This window comes from Sinohyriopsis cumingii, chromosome 12 (genome assembly GCF_028554795.1).
Source record: "Sinohyriopsis cumingii isolate HCF-2022 chromosome 12, ASM2855479v2, whole genome shotgun sequence".
Classification (NCBI taxonomy): Eukaryota; Metazoa; Mollusca; class Bivalvia; order Unionida; family Unionidae; genus Sinohyriopsis; species Sinohyriopsis cumingii.
Window position 1 is genome coordinate 98,512,718 of NC_142972.1, and position 18,291 is coordinate 98,531,008.

Here is an 18,291-nt window from a genome sequence, read left to right on the forward strand (position 1 = left end):
ATTACACACATTAAACCAATTAAAAAATAATGAACACTTTATGAAGAAATAGATTGAAAACTAATTTCCCTTTCATTTCCTCCAAGCAAGATATTGCTACACAGCACAACTTGCTTAAATAAATTCAAAATATCAGCACAATGCCTACTGGTGTAACAAAAACAGTTATCAAAAATCTATTATGCAAATATATCTAAATACATATATTCTATGATACAATTATACTTAAAGTATATTATACAAATTTACCTATAATCTATTATATTAATATTCATGTAGTCTGTTATACAAATATACATACAGTCTATAATACAAATATCCCTGTAGTCCATAGTACAAATATCCCTGTAATCTGTTTTACTAATATAAATATAGTCTAATATACAAAAATACCTTTAGTCTATGATACAAAAATACTTGGATTATATTATATTGGATTCTATTATACAGATATACCTAGGGGCCACAAGTATCCGAGTGGTCTACAGCGCTCACTGCTACTGATCATTGCGATCTCACCTCTGTCTACATGGGTTCGAGTGTCGGGCTCAGCCAATGTAGGTATGTGAGAAAGTGGCTCGGTGGTTCTTTCCAGGGTTTTCCTTGGTTCTTCCTCCACCATTTATACTGTCCGCCATGTATAGCTTATCTTGTGCTGAAAAATGGTGTTAAACCTTATAACAACAACAAATATACCTATAGTTTCTTATACAAATTTTCCTGTAGTCTATTATACAAATATACATATAGTCCATGAAAATAAATATTTCTATAGTCCATGAAATATATATATATATATATATATATATATATATATATATATATATATATATATATGGTCTGCTAAACAAACATACTTACATTCTATTATACAAACATACCCATACTCTATCATACAAACATACCTATACTCTGTTATAAACATACTTATACTCTAACTCTATTACACAAATATAAATAGAGCCTATTACATAAAATATGACAAAACAAAACCATATGTGTACACCTACTTTTTTAATTAGGTGTGTTTGAAACCAAGCAATTGTAATTTTACACTGGGCCAGACTGAAGGATTTACCTTTGGCTGTCATAGTATATTTTTTTTCTACCAAAGAGCAAACATAAACCCCAAGGTAGAAATGCTCAATATCATTTTAGTAATACAATATACAGTATAAATATATTCACATATCGAAATATATTTACAAGTTGCGGAGCATAATTGTTAACAAATATGAGAGGACGTTTGTAGGGTACAGGGTCTCAATTATATGGATTTTTAGGTTACTGAGTTTCACAAGGATGTTATAGGGCAAATAAAATAAATATATGGATAATAACTTCCTAATATTAAATCAAATCAAGCACATCAAAATACAAATTAAACAATAATTTAATCAGATATTATGAAACAAAAGTTCCTATAATAGACTGATGCTCTACATTATGAAAGGAATTTTTAAAAATGACATACAGGTCAGTTTATTCTTTTTTAATTACTTTGGTAACAAAACATCTTCAATAGACACCTCTCTAATTGCCGCCATATTCATTTGGGACCAAAAATAAGTATTTCAATTATGACCTCATTTTACTCTGACTACAATGCCGTCGGGCATTTCTACGAATCTAAGGTTTCTGTCGCCAATACTGAGCAGAACGTCTACTGAATTTGACCAACTGACAAAAATAAAATATTGGAATGTTTACCATTTGAAAAGTGGCAATTGTCGCCAGAATATTATGTTTAAAATAATATTAATTTTTGGACGTACGGGGTACCACCCCCATGTTTTCATGACTCACGAGATGTCGGCCTATTCTTCGCTCAGCTTTGAAAATATGTTATGTTTATCCATCGGGCTACAGAAATGAAATACATTACCTTGGACTTTTTTCAGCAGTTCAGTTGAGTAATTTGATCAGGTTTATAGCTAGTTTTATAAAATTCAGTGTAACATGCCAATAAATGGCAAGAGATATTAAGCAAACTAAACTTATCATGTAAAAAAATAAATAATAATGTTAGACAAAATAAGCTATTATGTTGAAGAGAAGCAACAATGAATAGGATGTAGTGTGTTTACATCATGTTTATGGGGGAAAAGTACTCAAGAATTTAGAAACAGACTATATGCCGGTAAATTTGTTGAGAATCCCATTCTAGTGGCAAGTTGACATGTTGGCTAGCAGACGATTCTGTACGTGTGGGACAACTTTTTGCAAAATTGGAAACTTGGATTAAGATGCAGAACTTTTTTTTAAGGTAAATATTTCCATCTTTCAAATAATGTATTTATCTGCATGATTCTAAAAGATACTTAGTAAATATGATTTTCTGGGTCACAGGTTCAAGAAGGTCAGAGAGTGGGTCTTGACGTTGACATTTAGAAAGAATATTTTCATATGCATTTCAAGTCGAATTGTGGGATATTTTTGTATACTTCATGAATATCACTTTTCTTAATTAAAGTATGGTCGTTCTTTCTTGATACCAAATGGATTTCTTTTACCCACAATAACACCTGATACAATGTTTATAGAGATGACATATCGTTTTGCAGAATAACCCAATGTACAAAACTGGCCGACATGGTGGTATATATTTACCAAAAGCAGCTATACAGTGGACCAAATATATATCATAAAATGTAATGAAACAGTCCAAACAGCAATACTTTATACTTCGAATGGTAGTATCTGTGTTGTCCTCAGTGAAAGCAGAACCATAATTCACTGTTTCTTAAAAACAGTCTTGATGTGTTGTCATCAGTGAGTACACCACCATAATTCACTATTTCTCACAAATATCAGAATGGTATTATTTGTGTTGTCCTCAGTGAGTGCACCACCATAAGTCACTATTTCTCAAAAATAACATGAACAGTCTTAATGTGTTGTCCTCTGTGAAAGCAGAACCATATTTCACTATTTCTCAAAAATATCAGGAACAGTCTTAATGTGTTGTCCTCAGTGAAAGCACCATCATTCACTATTTCTCAGAAATAACAGTAAGTTACATAGACAACACTATAATTGCTTTGTGTTTTGTTCACCAACTGCCTGTCCAAATGACAAATCACTGCTTACACATCCAATCAAACAGTCACAAAACAACATAACATATTTCTCAGTGAACTTGAGAGCTCGTCTGTCACAATGCTGGACCCTGATTATTACCATATACAGTATTAGTATTAGAGATGGAATCATTCACGATGCTGGGTCTGAATTATGGCCACATTACTAGACATGGGATTATGCATGATGTTTGTTCCTAATTATGGCCACACACAGAAGTATATCTTGGCATGGGATCGTGCTTGTTGCTTGGCCCTTAGCCACACGCATTAATGTCACTGGATTGCGGATAATGCTGGGTCCTAAATATAGCCACATTGTGTAGTGACTTTTAGCAAAGGATTGTGTATCCTGAGTTCATTTTGCTGGTGCCTTGGATCAAACATTCTGCTTCCACAACTGTAGTAACTCATATAGGAAAAATCTGAAAAAAGCACACAGATCATGTCACAGATACCTTTTTATAAAAACAATGGAATGCCTGAATTTAAAAAACAAAATAGATTGAATTGTCCACATCAACTAAACACTAGACATTTAGTATGGTGTATCTTACTAGTATTTAAGTTAAAAAAGTGAATAAATTTATATAATTTTTTTAAAAATACAAGTTTTTGCCCTCATCATTGTTCAATAAAATATGCAAACAGGTCTCATTATGTACACAGTCTCCTTAAACTATTATTTTTATCCATCCCCCCAAAAAAACTCTCATCATAGACACTTTCAGTTCATATACAGATACCTTAAAACCATTTGATATAATCGACTCTTCTACAGCAACTAAAAAGGATTTTAGAGGTCATATTAACATTTCACAAACATCTTCCATCAACACCAAAGTAATGTAGATGTAAGTACCAGTTGACATAATATCGACTTCCACAGACATCAAACTACCGTATGTGTCACTGTACCATTCAGTAAAACACCCACTTCCACAGACATCAAACATAATGTACATGTCATTGTACCATTTGTCAAAGCATACACTTCCAAACATCAGAATTTTATAGATAATACAAACATATATCATTGGAAAAGCCTCAATGGCCAAGAATATGTCTTGGTAAGAGATGTTGATGTTCCCTACACAAAATAGCAAATCTGATATCAATTACTGAAAATAAAAATGGGTACAAAGATTGCATAACATTAAAAAAATGTTCTTGTAACAATAATATCATCAGATGCTCTAAGTGAGGTAAAATTAGCAGTTTTAATTTAAATATTCACTCTCTAACAATAAAATTGATGAAAGTTTCTATCATACAGTAGAATAGATTAGGATTACCGCTTGATACAAATGTGATGCAATATTATGTGCATAAGATGACATTGTATTTAGATTTTTAAATATATGGGGATATTCTTCTTACTGACAACAAATACTGTTACAAGTGTTACACCCATTATTCATGTTCCAATATCAAATACTCCCATTAAGTATCCATGGGTTTCACACTCAATATTTATTTTCCACTTTTATATACACCCAATAAGCATCCAGAAAAGCTTTACATTTTAAACCTCATATTAACATGACAGTTCAGTTGAAACCAACCTCTGAACCCCACTTATCGTAAGTTGTATTCATACCCTGCCATCACACCATGTGCAATGTTCTTATACTTTGTGCATATTGTTTCCATCATAGCATGCACACTGTACTTATACTTTGTACCTGTTGCTGCCATAACAAAAACACTGTCCTTACACTTTGTACCTGTTGTTGACTTCGTATCACATACACTGTACTTCTAGTTTTTACTTGTTGTCATCATATTACATACACTGTACTTATACTTTGTATGTGTTGTTGCCATCATATCACACACACTGTACTTACACTCTGTACTTGTTGTTGCTATCATATTACGCACACTTTACTAATATGTTGTACCTGCTGCTGCATATCACACACACTGTACTTACACTTTGTACTTGTTGTTGCTATCATATTATGCACACTTTACTAATATGTTGTACCTGCTGCTGCCATCATATCACATACACTTATACATTGTTGCTATTGCTGCCATCATATCACACACACTGTACATATCATGCATACTGTACTTATACTTTGTACCTGTTGCTCGTTCTTCATGATTTTCATTTGTAGCTAACAGGCTTCATAGATGGAGATCACCTGTCTCTTTTGCTTCTCCAACTCTTGGCTGTGTACCTGTCCACCAATTACAGCTTCTATGTCATGAAGCACAGCTTCAAACTTGTTCCAGTAATCCTCTAAAGCTTTATGACTCATTTTTCCATCAGATGAATGACTACTGATATGATTCCTATATGAACGAATTCGCTCCACACTAGCTCCTAGAGATCTGTCCCTTGGCTGATCTAGTGGGTCATTTCCCCAGCCAGTTAATGGAGCCATGACTGAGCTGACATTTCTGATTAGAGTATATAACAAGGAAAGATCGAACTGGTCTAATGTTCCTGTCTTTTGCCCCTGGGGATCTGGAAACACCAGCTGACTTTGATCAGGGTTAAGAAGCGGTCTTCCCTGTCTCCTGGTCAGGTTGACTCTCTTGGCTAGGATTGCCTGGTAGATGTCTCTGTGTGGTGCAGGAACTTGGGTGCAGAGGATTTCTCTCATGGCATCTCCACAAACAGTTACAAGAGCAACACAGAGGCGAGAATGATTCATGTGCTCTGGTGTTATGGGTGTATCAGGATCATGCCCCTAAAGAAAGAGAATGGTTAATGTTACTAAATGATTCAATCAATGACCAAACATACATTAACAATGACAACTCTGATGATCATCACATTAATGTAAAATGAGTACAAGAAAATGATGGTTATAGTATATCAAGATGGAATAAAGGAGTGGGGTTTCTCTTTGACTGCATATATAGAGTCCTTGATGTTAGGAAATGTGTGCAAGTCTGATTGGATCTACCTATTTTTCAAAAGTGATATACAAAAATAGCATCATGATGGATATTTATGGGATCTCAATGTTAATATCCAAGAAACTATTTGCTTTTGTTGTTGTTGTTGTTGTTGTGGGGTTTAACGCCATTTTTCAGCACACGATAGGCTATACATGGCGGCCAGTATTAATGGTGGAGGAAGAACCCGGGAAGACCCGGAAAGAACCACCGACCCACGAGAAGCTACTGGCAAGCTTTCTCACATACCCACATTGGCTGAATCCGAGACTCGAACCGGCGCAGACAGAGGTAACATGCCAGTGATCTGTAACGGAGAGCGCTTTAGACCACTCGGCCACTCGGGGCCCCCAAGAAACTATTTGCAGTAAAGATTCATGATATTAGGTTGACAGAAATATATATATATATATATATATATATATATATATATATATATATATATACACATACACACATACATACATACACACACACAATCATATATTCAACAATAAGATTAAATGATATGAATATGATCAAACAGGGTAGAGTCATAAATCATTACAAGCAGTATTGTGACCGCATTATTTTTCCTGCAAGAATATAATCTCAAATGGAATTGAGGTAAGGGCAAAATGCCATTTCTTAGCTGTGATAGTGTATGTATGTATGTATGTATGTATGCATGCAATATATGTATGCATGTATGTGATAGGGTTTGTGTACATATTTATCTGTGTGTTTGACAGTGTATGTGTCTGATAGTGCTTGTAAATGTATGTGCATGGGTAAAATGCTATTTATTTGCTGTGAATGTGTATGCATATAGTGTTTCTATGTGTGTGATTGTCTTTATTTGCATTATAGTGACTGTGTGTGACAGTGTGTAATATTCTTTATGCAATTGTATTTTTGTATGTATCTATGTATGTGTGTGATAGTGTAATAAATACTGTATGTAATTATCTGTTTGTATGTATCTATGTATGTGTAATAGTGTATGTGTGTGATAGTGTAATATACAGTGTATGTAATTATCTGTATGTATCTATGTATGCATGTGATTGTGTATGTGTGTGATAGTGTAATAGATAGTGTATGTAATTATCTATTTGTATGCATCTATGCATGTGTGTGATAGTGTAATATATAGTGTATGTAATTATATGTATGTATGTATCCATGCTGGTATGTAATGTATCCTTGCATGCATGTATGTGATAGTATTGGTATGTGCATGTATGCATATGTCTGTGTGTAACAGTGTATGTTTGTGTATGTATTTAGAATTTTAAGATGACTACCACTGTGGATATACTGGATGTTGGATGGGAACCATTTTCATTTTAAGACCAACTGGATAACCTAAGAAGTCTATTAACAAAACCACATGACAAGATGGCCGCCATGACAGCCCTTGCTTCCTATGGATCAGGATTTCCAATTTTCATCCTCAACCAAAGACATAATGTATCAGTTGCCAGGTATAGCCTATCGTGTGCTTAAAAAATGGCATTAAGCACAAATCACCATGGCTGCTATTGAGGATGTCAGATCGCTCAGTAACAATTTCATTAAGGACCAAACTGACATCATGGCATCATAATAAATCTTTAAGTGAAAACCTGAATATTATTAACAGATGGCCATCATAGGAACCATATTTACATCATTTATATTTAAAACCTACCAGACATTACAAAATGATCTTTCAGTGTCGATATAACCATTTATTTAGTTGTAGTAGTGGCAAAATGATTTTAAAATGGCTGCCCTGGCAGGCACATAAGAAATCAGAAGTGTTCCATTTTCATTTAGAATCAACCAGATATCATATAAAGTCATTTAAACGTTAATATGACTCTTCAATTAGTGTTGTGACAACAATCAAAATAGCTGTCCAAGGGCATATTCGCTAGCCATGGTTCCGATAACACTATCTACACCTTGGCGGATCGAACAGCTATTTCGGTGCTTTGTCCTAGCGACATCTATATGATTGTATGTGCTCCCTCCCTTAGCATATAATGCCAATAAACCAACAGCATGGTGCAGTGTACATCCGCCGAAAACGGTTGATGGAATTGATCTAATAAAGATACTTGGTAAGTTTAACATTGAAAGTATGACTATATACCAGAGGGAAGCCATTACATGTTTATTTAAGTGAAAGGTATTTGTGCAACACGGACCGACACTGGGAAATTGATTATTTATCAGTCCATTTCAAGTTGGGTGCTTAATTTTGATTGATGAGGTGGCTTGCTGCCGCATCCAAAGAAATTCACAGAACCAAAGCACAGAAAAAACTGCTTAATATGCCAAGGTGAAGATATGTTTATCGGAACCTTGGCTAGCGAAGATGGTCCAAGGGCTACCATTTTCATTTAGGACCAAACATACCTTTTTACCAATATGTCTGTAAGTTTGGTGGCAATCCATTTAGAAGTTTAGGACAAGCAGCAGTGCCAATCATGTGCTAAAGCACACCGGATGAAGAACACAATATTACTGCATATACTAGTGAAGATAAATTATATTGACTTGGATTTTGTTTCCATTTTATGCTAATGTGACTTAATGATTGCATTACTACACTGATAAAAAGAAGTCGATACATTTTCTAGTAATTGCGGAGACTGACATTTTATATATCTATCTCCAGTATACAATGTTACAAATTACAGGTTTGAGCTAGCATATTCAGAATATGAAAGCTGATGTATAGGTAAACACCAATGCAGTGGCCATATTGCGTTTTAATCGATAACCAATTAGATATCATAAGAAGTCTTTTATTGACAACCTGTATTAATATGACCAATTGATATGACCATCTGTGGTTGTAGGAAAAGTAGCAACAACATGATTTTAAAGACAGCTGCTATGATGGCCATACTTGATGTCCAAGCAGCACCAATTTCATTTAAGATTACGTAGACCATGAGATATATGTGTATGTTAAATTTCATGGCAATCTTTCAAGTAATTTACAAAGGGGATTAGCCACAAAATGTGGACATTTCAAAACATTCTGATTGCTGAAATATCAATGTCAAAATGTGATGTAAATTTGCTAAAAATGTCACAGTTACGGTCAAATGATATATTCTAGGATACAGCTGTGGTTTAAAAATTTTCACTCATTACATTCAAAGTACATAATTTAAACAAAAACACTCTCTAATTATCATTTTTTTGTGAAATGAATACAGTCAGCTAATGGAAATATATATCAAAATTTTATTAAAATGTACATTTCAAGTTAATAAAAATATACCCCCAAAATGTCACTTTCATGACCAACTTTGTTTTTATTATGAATAACTGCTTCACTTTACATTTATCTTCAAAGCATCATCACTTATTTGTCTTAAAGCAGACAACATGATCCGTCATTTAGTTAACAGACTGCGTAACTAAATTTTAGGTCAATTCACATTACTGGTAAGTAAATCATTTGATAAACTGCATTTCAGGTAAATAAAAATAAAGTGGATCACATGATACATAATTAATTGCACAAAATTAGTTTAAGTCAATATTAAATAAGTGTATCACATGATACATTCTCAATTTCAGAAAGCCTAACTAAAGGATGTTTTAAGGTCATTAAAGCATCAAGTAGAATTCCAATGTTGAGGTCTAAAAACAGAAATTTACTTCATTACATTACATATTTCACGTACACTCTGTGTTAGTTCCTAAACAATGTTTATTACACCTTATCAAGTCATAGGACAAACATCACATGGTGTCATATTACATCACATGATGTTTAAGTTCTATTACAACATTTTCCAACTGAACTTTTTCTCCTACAGTGTGATCTGGTGAGGCAATGAAACTTGTACACTCAACAACCAGAAAAACTAAACTATAGCAGTACATTAGGAGAAGGCAATAATAAAATAGTATGTTCCTTACATTTAGTAATATTGAACAACAACTCACCTCATCTGCAAACCACATCTCAAATGGTGGGGAAAAACAAATCATGCCATCTTCAGAGATACCTTGAGATAGTGGGTACTGTACACGTAACTCGAATTGTAAGTTCTGACCAAGGTAAGACGTAATCTTGGAGAGATTCAGAGTAATGAACTTTCTAACTCTGGTACACAACTTTGCATCAGGAGTCTTGACTTCATCAATCACCATCCTTGTTATTCTTGCAAACACAATATGGTTTCTACAGTGCAAAGTTAATCTGTGGAAAAGGCCAATGTCAAAAACACAGCAACCACAGAAAATGAGATTTTCTGATGTCTCCTTCTTCTTGGCGACAGGCCAGCGAGCTACACACGCAGCTAGAAGCCTATGAAATATGGGAGGTGGTAGATACATCCCTCTAAAGACACAGCACAGGACTGGTGTGCTCACCATGCGGGGATCTTGTTCAAGGGATATAACTTCTCTTGGAGATTCCTGACGAAGCATACAAGGGGTAAGGAAATAGTTCTCCACCTAAAATAATATATATCACATAAGTCTTAAATTTTATGTATGTGTCTCTTTTTAATGTATGTAGGTCTTACTATGTGATATGTTTTAATGTTGGCATCCATATCTTGTATTTTCATTTCCTGTACAACTTATAAACTAGTCCTTTAATATTGCACATATAAAAGCTTATGTTAATGTCGAGGAATCCACCTGTATGTAAATTTTACCCATCTTTACTTGTCACCAATTAATAGTAAACTAAAATTAGTACAATTGTTTCCTCGGGTTCAGCAATTAATTAGCTTGCCTTTAACTGGATTTCAAGACCTATTATTCAACAGACTGGAAAACCAGAATGCTAGTAATTCCATGCAGGTCTTGTGTCCACATCTCGTGGGGATTCAAAGGTACCATAGAAAATGGGGGATGTCAATCCAATCAACATCCCCACCCAAAGAAATCAATTTTTAAATTCCAACAAGATTAGTTGGTAGGATCAATTATTAAATTCGAACATGATTTTAATTTAGCTGGTAGAGTGGAGCCTGAGGAGGGGTATAACACATACACTATCCCTATACTGCTAATGGGACTTCCACTGACGAGGACTTTTACTTGTGGGAGTCCATCCTCAGACGGGATCCTGGAACAAACCCCAGAAGGACCTAACTGCATCAGACCAACCAAATGGGATCCAAGGGACTTGTACATTTTCTCTAAAAAGAGATCTCTCGTACATTCCTGGGATCAATGAGTTTTCTTTCACTTTGACCCAAAGGGCCAGGAGAATGATCCCATCCCTCCTGACATCGAGTAGTCTTCTTTTTCATTAGACTCAAGAAAATCAGAGAAAAATCTCAGTGGAAACCAGACGAAAAAAATCTTTTCATTCTCCCCATATATGTGAGCTGACTCTTGGTGAACTTGTAAACCTAATCAAACCAAAAGCAACATATTTGTCATCTATTCATGCATGCACAATATGTACATAAAATGCAGGTGGTGTGTGTTTACTATGACAACTTTTTATGCACCCACTTTCCCCCATCCCCCACTCTACATCATAGTATTATTCCCGCAGAAGAATAATTTATGAACTGGAAATCAATACAAAATATATCATAATTATTTTTTTTTTTTGGGGGGGGAGAGGAGGAATGGTGTAAGACATCAGAGACAGGAACCATATTAAAATGAGTGGTGTGAGGTCTCCGGAGGGCATCTTATAGGTTTATATCTAATACCGTTTAATGCACCATCATATTAATTGTCAAAATATATATAAATATGTTGATGCGAGGCCATGCAAATTTCAAGACGGGAATGGAAAGATATAACTTACCCTAAAATTCCCAAAACATCCACAAATAATTGGAAGGGTAACATGATTCCAATATGAATAGCTATTACCTACCCTTACACTGCCAGAAGGGTAACATAATTCCAATATGAATAGCTATTACCTACCCTTACACTGCCAGAAGGGTAACATGATTGCAATATGAAAAGCTACTGCCTACCCTTACACTGCCAGAAGGGTAACATAATTCCAATATGAATAGCTATTACCTACCCTTACACTGCCAGAAGGGTAACATGATTCATATAGGAACAGCTATTACCTGCCCTTACACTGCCAGAAGAGTAATATACAATCCATGTCAAACAAAAGGTGCAATTAATTTTTTGTCAAAACAATAATGACTTCTCACCATATTTATCAGTTACAGTGAAAGTTGTATAAAAAAAAAGAATTTTATGTTTTATTGATATTTGTTTTAAGATTTAACATCCTCCCCCAAAAAATTAAATAAAAGTACCAACGTTTACGGATCTTAAAAGTGTCAAAACGGGAATAAAGCAATGTGTGTGTGTGTGTGAACATGGGAAAATGAGTGAGCATGTCACCATCCCCAATTGAAATACAACTTCCAACTTTGATGGATTTTAAGTGCCAAAACTATAATAAAGCAACGTGTGTGTGCATGGATAGAAAAATGGGGGCATGAGTGATCATGCCCCCAACCCCACAAACCTCCAACTCTGAGGGACCTTAGGAGTCAAAAGTAGATGGAGTGTGGATGGCAAAATGGACCTGAGTGAGCATAAAAATCTACACGCTGTGGTCACATCTTAAAGCTAAGACTTTTTCTGTATCCAACAATAAATTATTCTGCACAATTGTTCACTCAAACAATATTATTCAACATTACATGTTCTATTTTTATGTTCTGATGAAATCATACCAACAATATAACAATGGATGCTGATAACTATTTGATAATGAGAAGTGTCTGAATGACACAAATCTGGAGCCTGAAACATTACAAGGCCAAGCACTATCATAACATTACAAGCCAAGCATTATCATAACATTACAAGGCCAAGCATTATCATAACATTACAAGGCCAAGCACTATCATAACATTACAAGCCAAGCATTATCATAACATTACAAGCCAAGCATTATGATAACATTACAAGCCCTGCATTATCATAACATTACAAGGCCAAGCATTATCATAACATTACAAGGCCAAGCATTATCATAACATTACAAGGCCAAGCACTATCATAACATTACAAGCCAAGCATTATCATAACATTACAAGGCCAAGCATTATCATAACATTACAAGGCCAAGCACTATCATAACATTACAAGCCAAGCATTATCATAACATTACAAGGCCAAGCATTATCATAACATTACAAGCCAAGCACGATCATAACATTACAAGCCAAGCACTATCATAACATTACAAGGCCAAGCACTATCATAACATTACAAGCCAAGCATTATCATAACATACAAGGCCAAGCACTATCATAACATTACAAGGCCAAGCATTATCATAACATTACAAGGCCAAGCACTATCATAACATTACAAGCCAAGCACTATCATAACATTACAAGCCAAGCATTATCATAACATTACAAGGCCAAGCACTATCATAACATTACACGCCAAGCATTATCATAACATTACAAGGTCAAGCACTATCATAACATTACAAGCCAAGCATTATGAAAATATTACAAGGCCAAGCACTATCATAACATTACAAGCCATGCATTATCATAACATTACAAGGCCAAGCATTATCATAACATTACAAGCCAAGCATTATCATAACATACAAGGCCAAGCATTATCATAACATTACAAGCCAAGCATTATCATAACATTACAAGGCCAAGCATTATCATAACATTACAAGCCAAGCATTATCATAACATTACAAGGCCAAGCACTATCATAACATTACAAGCCAAGCATTATCATAACATTACAAGGCCAAGCACTATCATAACATTACACGCCATGAATTATCATAACATTACAAGGCCAAGCATTATCATAACATTACAAGGCCAAGCATTATCATAACATTACAAGGCCAAGCACTATCATAAGTGTTTTTATTTGAACATGTCTCTTCATATTTAAAATTTAAGGCTCTAACAACATGGATATTGTGCAAATAAAACAAAAGAAGAAAACTGGAACATTCATATCAACTGACCTTCTCCCCAATCTCACTAAATGACCTCGGCTTGGCAATAATGTTAAATTGTTCCATTATCAGCAAGATGTGACATTTGTTGGCATGTAGTTGTGGATGTTTCTCCTTTGTCCAGATGGCATCTGTGTTAAAACAAACAAAACTAATTGTAGATCCATCTGAGAAATTATAATAACAAATAGGGTGTGAGATACTTTTGATAAAACATTGATTGAAAACAGAGACAGCAAATTCCATGATTTTTTTAATGATCAAAGTTATGGCCTACTACCCAACCCATTCCCCATGGCATTTTCCTCATATCACGAGTGCATAGTTGCATGATATTGTTAACAGGCACCTATGCAAAAGAAGAGCCAGATACGATGGAAGATTTTGACCAAGCTCAGTAATCAACATAAACCTCTGTTATAACACAACTGGTATACATGTCTTGGAGACTGATGTGACAAATACAATTGCAAATGTATCCACATATGTATATGCATTGGTAAACATTTATGCATTTTTTACTGCCTGCTATTCCACTATCCCCCATCTGTCTGTGTTTGGAGCTGATGGTGGTTTTCGATATCTGCCAACACATTCTGAAACTAAACCATGTTAAATATTTTATCCTCAATAGACACCGAGTATAACTGGACTGAAACGTTTTTGTGCTGCTGCGAGAAGTTCTGAAAAAAAAACACATATTTGAAAAAAAGCCATGACAAGATGATTTTACAGCACTGCCAATCACACCTGTTGGTTACTACTGATATAGTTCCAACAATTCCAGCTGGTGTACCTACAACATTTGCAGCTCTCCTCTGTCGACATCAGTAACAGTGCAGATGGTAAACTCAGTCCAATATCTTCAGCTCTACATTAACACCATGTCAGGCTGTGTAATAACCATAAATATTATAACAGGCATTTGGTATGATATTAAGTGTACGTTCTAAGTAACAATGCTAAATCAACAAAGGCAAGAGCAGTTGGTGAATGCTCAGGTGCATGAAATGCTTCATAAAGATCATTACATAATGACCTGTCCAACCAAGTTTGTAACACTGGATTTGTATGAAACAGTGAATGCTATCCATCGCCTAGGGTTAAGTAATCAACAACTTAAAACAGCGGTGCAAGCCTGTAAGAGTCAAAATATAAAAGATGTTGAGGCATTATCATGTAAGCAACCAAATGAATTCACGGTCCTGTTGATTCCAGATGAATAATGCCAAATACCAACTTGCAAAGGAATCATTCCTTGAGAACCTTTAGCTCCAAATTCATCCAGCATAAAGACAAATTGGACATGTTTGATGTTTGATGAGTAAATCGAGACTGATTAATGTTGTGGTCTCTTGAAAATAATACTGAGTAAATAAGACATCTGCCTGAGAGTATTATTAGTTGTTCCACGTAATAGAAGAGCTCATCACAAAATGCTGCCAACAGCTTTTCTGAGGGCCATCCCAGATGTTATAATGATAACTCCTAGCATAACCATTTATGCAACAATGGCAGCCACAGCTGCTAACAATGCCAAAATTATCTGAAGAATGAAAATATTTTACTGGTTGTTTCCAGTTCAATCACCTCTAATTTGGATAGATTTATTGTCACCAAGGTGTTCTTTTGTTAGGCCTCATTAAGCTGCTTGTGTTGCTGTCTACCACACTAAGACATTTCCAGTTAATGTGGCAGGCCAACGTTAACTTCGTGATAGGACATTATCTTTTGAAAATGTGGCAGGTAAAATAACCCGTCTGAGAAAATTCTAGGAATTTTCCACAGGCACATCATAGACTTTAATTCAGTCACTTGAGCCCTCAATAAACAAAAACTCAATGGAAACGAATACAGCAATACATCTTCCAACAAAAACCCCAGTAAAAACTGACCTACATCAGTAGTCAACTAAGCCTCTATTATAACCTGAACACATACCTCTCAGACAGGAATGTGACAAGTTGCAAATGCATCTACATATGCACATACAGCATCAAACATTATTATTGACTTTAATTTTACTACGCCCACTTCCATATCTGTGCTCAGAGGTGCTGGTCTTTTCCATATCTGTCGACAGTCTTGATCTCCACCATGTTAATTACTTTATTGCCGATAAACATCAAGCTCAGTTTACTAATGGTACTGAAGCTTCTTTGTACTGCTGTGAGAAGACCTAATTAGCCAGGTTTTCAGAAAACATCCATAATGAGATGACTTTACCATCTCCATCAGACACACTGGTTATTACTGATGTGGTTCCACCCATATGTATTTGTATTTCCCGAGTAGTGTGGTTCTCTTTGAGATTTCATCTTGGATTTGTCGGTCTGCTTCAGTTATTTTCTCATGCTGGCAATAGTGAGAGTCAATTATAATTTTTATGATAATAATGTGATTGAATAGTATTAATGTTTGACAAGCCAAACCTGATCAGGTGCAACACACACATGTACTTCCAATCAATTACTCATTATTACTGATACGGCTGTCATATAATCATAGGCAATATTTATTTGGGAAATATTTACATTTCTGACAATTGTGCATTCTTGTGGTGTGGCCTTAGAGTCATGTAAAACTACACTAATTACACCACTGAATAATGTCCGAAATTATCATTTTTTTTCTTTTTCCAATAACTGTTATACAGACAAGTGCATCTTTGTTAATGCTGCTAAATGCAACCATGGGTTCAGAGATGAATTCCACTTCCTCTTTGCAGAAATGATCTGTGAATGTTGTTATACAAGGTGATGCAGTCAACATGTTAATCTAATCTCCAGAGATGGATAAGGGCTGTTCCAGTAAAACATATACCCCACGGGGGGGGGGGGGGGGAAGGCACTTTCAAATTCAACCAACCCACAACAGAAGCAAATTTTGAAAAATTATGATCCATCGCGAGATGTTTTAATCGAAAAACACTGCCCCCTACAGAAGCATATATTTTAAACATAATTTCTGGCAGTGGGTTAGTGGGTGGTATAAGTGATTTTAATATTGGGTTGCGGACAGAAGCAATTTAAATGACAGCTGACTGGAGGTAATCTACTGAATTTTTATCAGTCATATAATTTACTGCATTTTTTTATTTGTATTCATTCATTATAATCAATATTTTGTCCCTTTGTTTGTTTGTCTGTCAGCCAAGTATGTCTCTGATACTGTAAAATCACAAATTTTCACGGTGGCTTATTATATGCAGATGTCATTGATCAGTCCCTTAATACCTACTAACTTAACATCCATGAATACATATTTTATAATAGATATTTCTATTCTAATACAGAAATCATGAATTTGTATCCTTACTAAACTATATGTTTACTAAAGTGATCACTATGTCTTGCTATTTTTCTTTGTTCTCATGCACGATGCTTTTGATTAGAATAGCTAAATCTTGTATTGTTTTAAATGTGTGGTAGATTCTATGATTCCTTGTTATTTTTATTTCCAATAAATGTTTTGGTAAACTTATAATACTACATGATTTGTTAGAAGAAAAAACACTGATGCCTGTGGAAGTGATGTTGCGTTATTTCTGTCTACTTTTTCACTATACAATTTCTTGTAAGAACATCTTTTTTAGTTACCAATGTCTTATTTTTCTGCCTTGTTGCAAGACTAATATAAAGTTATTAAAAAAATATAGTAAGTCAAACATTTTTATATCATAAGTTAGATTTTAAAAAATGGATGAAAGTCAAGGAATCATTTTTCCCAGAGTACTCATAAAATCAATGTAATTGCAGTGAACTGTATTATCAACAGCATCATCATCATCATCATCACTGATGGCCTAGCAGTAACATTCTGCACTTTCAATCCAGTTGTCACAGGTTCTATCTCCCACTTCTAGTCTTTCATATGAGACTTATACCTATGGCCTGAGGGGCTTTCATGGCAGAGTGGTATAAGATGCTTGTCTTGTGATACAGATCTGAAGGGCTTCCATGGCAGTGGTACAAGATGCTTGTCATGTGATTACTTGCCTCCAATATGTAAATGAGAATGTTGCCAGTTACTTGTGGAAGGTCATTGGTTCTACATAATTGGTGTTTGTGTCTCAAAAGGACTTGGATTTTCTTCAGCAGTAAAACTAGCTGCCATATATAGATTCTCTTCATCTGAAAATGGTGTAAATGCCATAATGATCTACCAAAACCTGAGATCTCATGTCTAAATGACTTCGGCTGTTGGAGATAAATGTTAATCAATTGAGGCTCCATGTGCTCAAGTGTACTAAGGTGCTTGCTTTTACATCATTTCCACATCTCACAGATTGAGTTTGCGTCACAGATCAACCAATTTAGGTTGGTGGTCTTTTGGGGTTCTCCCTCC

The 18,291-nt window shown here is 34.9% G+C and overlaps 1 protein-coding gene across 1 annotated transcript; it reads right to left on the bottom strand.

Annotated features, from left to right (window-relative positions):
• Positions 1–1,090: 1,090 nt before the first annotated feature.
• LOC149787062 (uncharacterized) lies at positions 1,091–16,716 on the bottom strand. The gene is made up of 5 exons (XM_089976033.1): positions 16,599–16,716; positions 13,954–14,075; positions 9,933–10,445; positions 5,174–5,785; positions 1,091–3,505 (listed from the first exon to the last, which is right to left on the bottom strand). The coding sequence occupies exons 1-4, from the start codon at positions 16,714–16,716 to the stop codon at positions 5,207–5,209; spliced, it is 1,332 nt and encodes a 443-aa protein (XP_089832159.1). The 3' UTR covers positions 1,091–3,505; positions 5,174–5,206.
• Between the last annotated feature and the right edge of the window lie 1,575 nt (positions 16,717–18,291).